Raw genomic sequence first — 3,695 nt, 5'->3', positions numbered from 1 at the left:
TGTACTGGCACGTATAAGCCTCTTGTGTATGCTGTGTATGACCGAGGTTGTCGAGGGTAGCCTGGCAGAGAGCCCCTGTGCGATGTGTATGCTGTGTATGACCGAGGTTGTCGAGGGTAGCCTGGCAGAGAGCCCCTGTGCGATGTGTTATGCGGCAGGTTGTGGGATGCTGGCAGGTTTTCGGTAATTTCGTTCATTCTAGAGTCTAGAGACTCTAGACGGAGGAGAGCTGAGAGGATCTGTGTGGGAGGAAGGTAGGGAAGCTATAATTGTATGGTGTGAGGAGTAGGAGGAGGAAGAGGTGGAGGATGAGAAGGAGGCTGAGAAGGAGGTGAAGGAGGAAGCAGAGGGGGAGGAGGAAGTGGATATGATATATGGTGGAGGAGGATGAGAGGTCATGCACGTGTCATATTGTACAACATGGGGAGGTCGGAAAGCCTTTACTTTTAGTGTATGATGTGTGGTGGAGGAAGGGAGGGGTAATTAAGTATCATTTTTATATGGGTAGGTGGGAGGTGGGGAAGCTCTCTATGTATGATGTGTGGAAGAGGATAAAGGGGAGGGGTTAGGTCTCATTGTATTATATAGGGAGATGGGAGGTGGGGAAGCTCTCTATGTATGATGTGTGGAAGAGGATAAGGTGGAGGGGTTAGGTCTCATTGTATTATATAGGGAGATGGGAGGTGGGGAAGCTCTCTCTGTACGTGTGGAAGAGTGGGAGGGTTTACGTCTCATTGTATAATGTGGGGGAAGGGGTTAAAATGGCAGTGTGTGATGTGGGACTGTTGCTGCTGTTGTTGTTGCTGCTGCTGCTGATGATGCTGCTACTGCTGCTGCTTCAGCTTATGATGATGATGATGATGATGATGATGATGATGATGATGATGATGATGATGATGACGACGACGATGATGATGATGAGGATGACGATGATGCTGTTGTTGCTGCTGTTACAACTGCGGTTACTGCATGCTGGGTTGTTAATCTAAGCTGTCACCTTAATAGTGATCAGTCTGGATCAGCAAAACTAATCATGTACGTGGCATTTTCACCAACGGGGAATTTTGATTGGCCTTTAATCGTGTCTTACGCAACGGCAAGCACACTGAGCAAGCAAACACGAACCTAACGGTTTATGCTACATTGCCTGGCAGAGCACCTCAGTGCCCCCTGGAGGTCATGGGCTTTTGCTGTTCCCAGGCTCGATGCATCGGTGGCGCAATCTAGTGGCTAATGCACGCAAGTGTGTGTCTGCACGAGCATTCAGCTTTCTCAACTCATTCATTAGCTCCCCATGTGGCAGCAGACTCGTACTGATCGCCCGACAGAGCAAGACTTGATAATTACGTACCGGGTATGATATCTGTACCAAATCTAATGCTGCGCGTAACACTAACCCATTAACATGAATTGTAAGGGAGAGTGTCTGTGTGGAATTCTTTCGCTGGTTCAGCTCTCGTCGTCGTTACCGTTGTCGTCGTCGTCGTCATTGCTGTCACCAACGATGACGGCGTCCCCTCCCGGACGGGTCTCCAGGCTCGACGATGCCTGACGCTTGGTGTCTCAGCAAACTTGACACGCATCCGTGTCTCGGGTCTCCCGACGAGACGCCCGAGACATCGCGAGATTCACGAACGCGGACGGGTGTCGTGAACATCAACGAATCGACCTGTGCTTAGTGTGAGCGAGATAGCTACACCCTTCTTCTTAATAATGCTGCCAGGTGGCGCTAGACAAGCTCCCGCGTTTTTCATGGGAAGTTGTCAACTTTGCCGGGCACTTCTGTGCCAAGCATTGTCTTTTAAAACGTCCTATCGCGACAACGATTGACTGGAGATGCTTGGCATTTGTGTGGGGGTGGGTTAGTTGATCGCATCAAGAGTCCATAATAGAAAATGAACTCTTGATGGTATATAATAGACGCGGCCCTGCCACCCGCACGTGTTTTACAGCCGTGGGCGTTTTTTGCTGGTTGCGTGACGTTTCTCTCGTGGTAGCGTTCGTTAGTTCAACGAAGAATAATTGTATCGCGGGGCGTTCGAACGTTACATGACCCTGATCTCACTAACGTAGCAGCCGACACGTGATTATTATTCCCCAGAATCCCTCCTAAGGTTCCTCTCCTTGTTTCCGCTCAGCTGGTTCGCGCAGGGTGTAGTCTTAGTGGATTCCCTCCCTGACCTCCGCTGTCGCCGCTCTTTGTAACATTTGACGACCATCCTCCAATCTGCCACGCTGCAGTCTCGTAACTGACACCAGGATGGTTGTTTTTAGAAAGATTTTAGTCGCGAGTCTGATATTAGTCTTAACTTTATGTTAGTCGTAGTGTTAGTATTCGCTCGGCGGCGCTACTCGTTATCGTAAAGCTATGATGTTTCTAACAACGGCCCCCTGGTGTCAGGCCCATAAACTATGAAGTCATGCTAGCATCATTGGCCAATAACCGCACTTACCCGGCTCACTGTAAGCTACTTTTATCCCGTGGCGGTTGCTTAGGGCAGCAAAGGAATCATGCTTTTCATAAGAGCACAAAGAAGGGGTTCGAATTTCACCAGGGAACCGACGGCAAGTGTTACTAGCCGTGGTGTCTTGAATATCCACAGCCATAAACTGCAGTGGCTGACCTACCTAGTTTTCCTCCGTTTTCCTCCCAAAAATTCCACATGGGCATCCCTCCCTGTGTCACCTAAAGAGGGCTGATAAACCTTAGGGCCTTGATGACCTTAATTCGAAGGAAGTGCGTGTGCCACTTTCAACTTGCTGTGGAGTCCTAAAACTTCAGTTCAACTCCAAAGCAGCACTCACTTTTCCTGCCGTGAATACATACATGTGTTAGCGTGTGAGCCCTGTAGAGTGATCACGTATCTGTGCTTGTTGCAGTGTCAGCCCGCCGTGGATGCAGGAGCCGTGGAGAAGGAGACGCCAGCAGAGGTCGTCGCCTGCTGTGACATCACATTCGCCTGCGTGTCAGACTCGCAAGCCATCCGAGAGGTGAGAGAGGCGGCGTGGCGCGGAGTGAGGGGCAACGACTCGTGATGTCCTGATGCTCGATTGTAATCGTCGTCACCATGAATGAGCTAATTAATGATTGTGGAACAATTGATTAATATTTGTGATTATTCTGATGGTTAGTTGGTGCAATCGTTAGCACTAACGGCTTTCTTTATGCTAGCAGGCACCATTTGTGTTAACGTATCTGTTTTGTTTAATGCACAATCAGTGTCCACGTTTCACAATCAACTTTAATTGATTATAATCATTATAATTGATTATAATTGTTGATCTTTGGGTGATCTTTGTCGAGGATCGGTTATGAATTTTCAATTTATTCCCGTCACTATCGATGATGAAAGCATTGGCTAGGAGGAGTTAGGTGTGAGGATAGGAAGCAGTTTAACTGATTAGAGTGAGAGAGAGAGAGAAAGAGAGAGAAAGCGAGTGAGAGAGAGAGAGAAAGAGTGAGAAAGCGAGAGAGCGAGAGCGAGAGAGAAAAGCCATCGCAGTGAATCAATGGCCATTACGATGAGAGAGGTGGGAAAGTAATAAAGAAAGCTAAGTTATATCCCGAGGGAGTAGCTGGCAAGGGCTGATAATAGATTGCTATGGCAAAAGCTGTGGAGTGTAGAGAAGGTGGATTCTGGGAAAAATAGTGTAGTTCTTGCTGCACAATGCAGTAAATACATGGGAAATGTAAT

The 3,695-nt window shown here is 48.3% G+C and overlaps 1 protein-coding gene across 1 annotated transcript in view; it reads left to right on the top strand.

Annotated features, from left to right (window-relative positions):
• LOC106821624 (putative oxidoreductase GLYR1 homolog) overlaps positions 1-3,695 on the top strand; it is a 151,482-nt gene that overhangs the window by 87,522 nt on the left and 60,265 nt on the right. Inside the window, exon 10 of the mRNA XM_014826516.1 lies at positions 2,881-2,991. Within this exon, the coding sequence (XP_014682002.1) occupies positions 2,881-2,991 (111 nt within the window). The remainder of the gene's footprint in view (positions 1-2,880; positions 2,992-3,695) is intronic.

Source organism: Priapulus caudatus, unplaced genomic scaffold (assembly GCF_000485595.1).
Source record: "Priapulus caudatus unplaced genomic scaffold, Priapulus_caudatus-5.0.1 Scaffold80, whole genome shotgun sequence".
NCBI classification, from domain to species: domain Eukaryota; kingdom Metazoa; phylum Priapulida; class Priapulimorpha; order Priapulimorphida; family Priapulidae; genus Priapulus; species Priapulus caudatus.
This window is presented reverse-complemented; position numbering and strand designations above follow the sequence as displayed.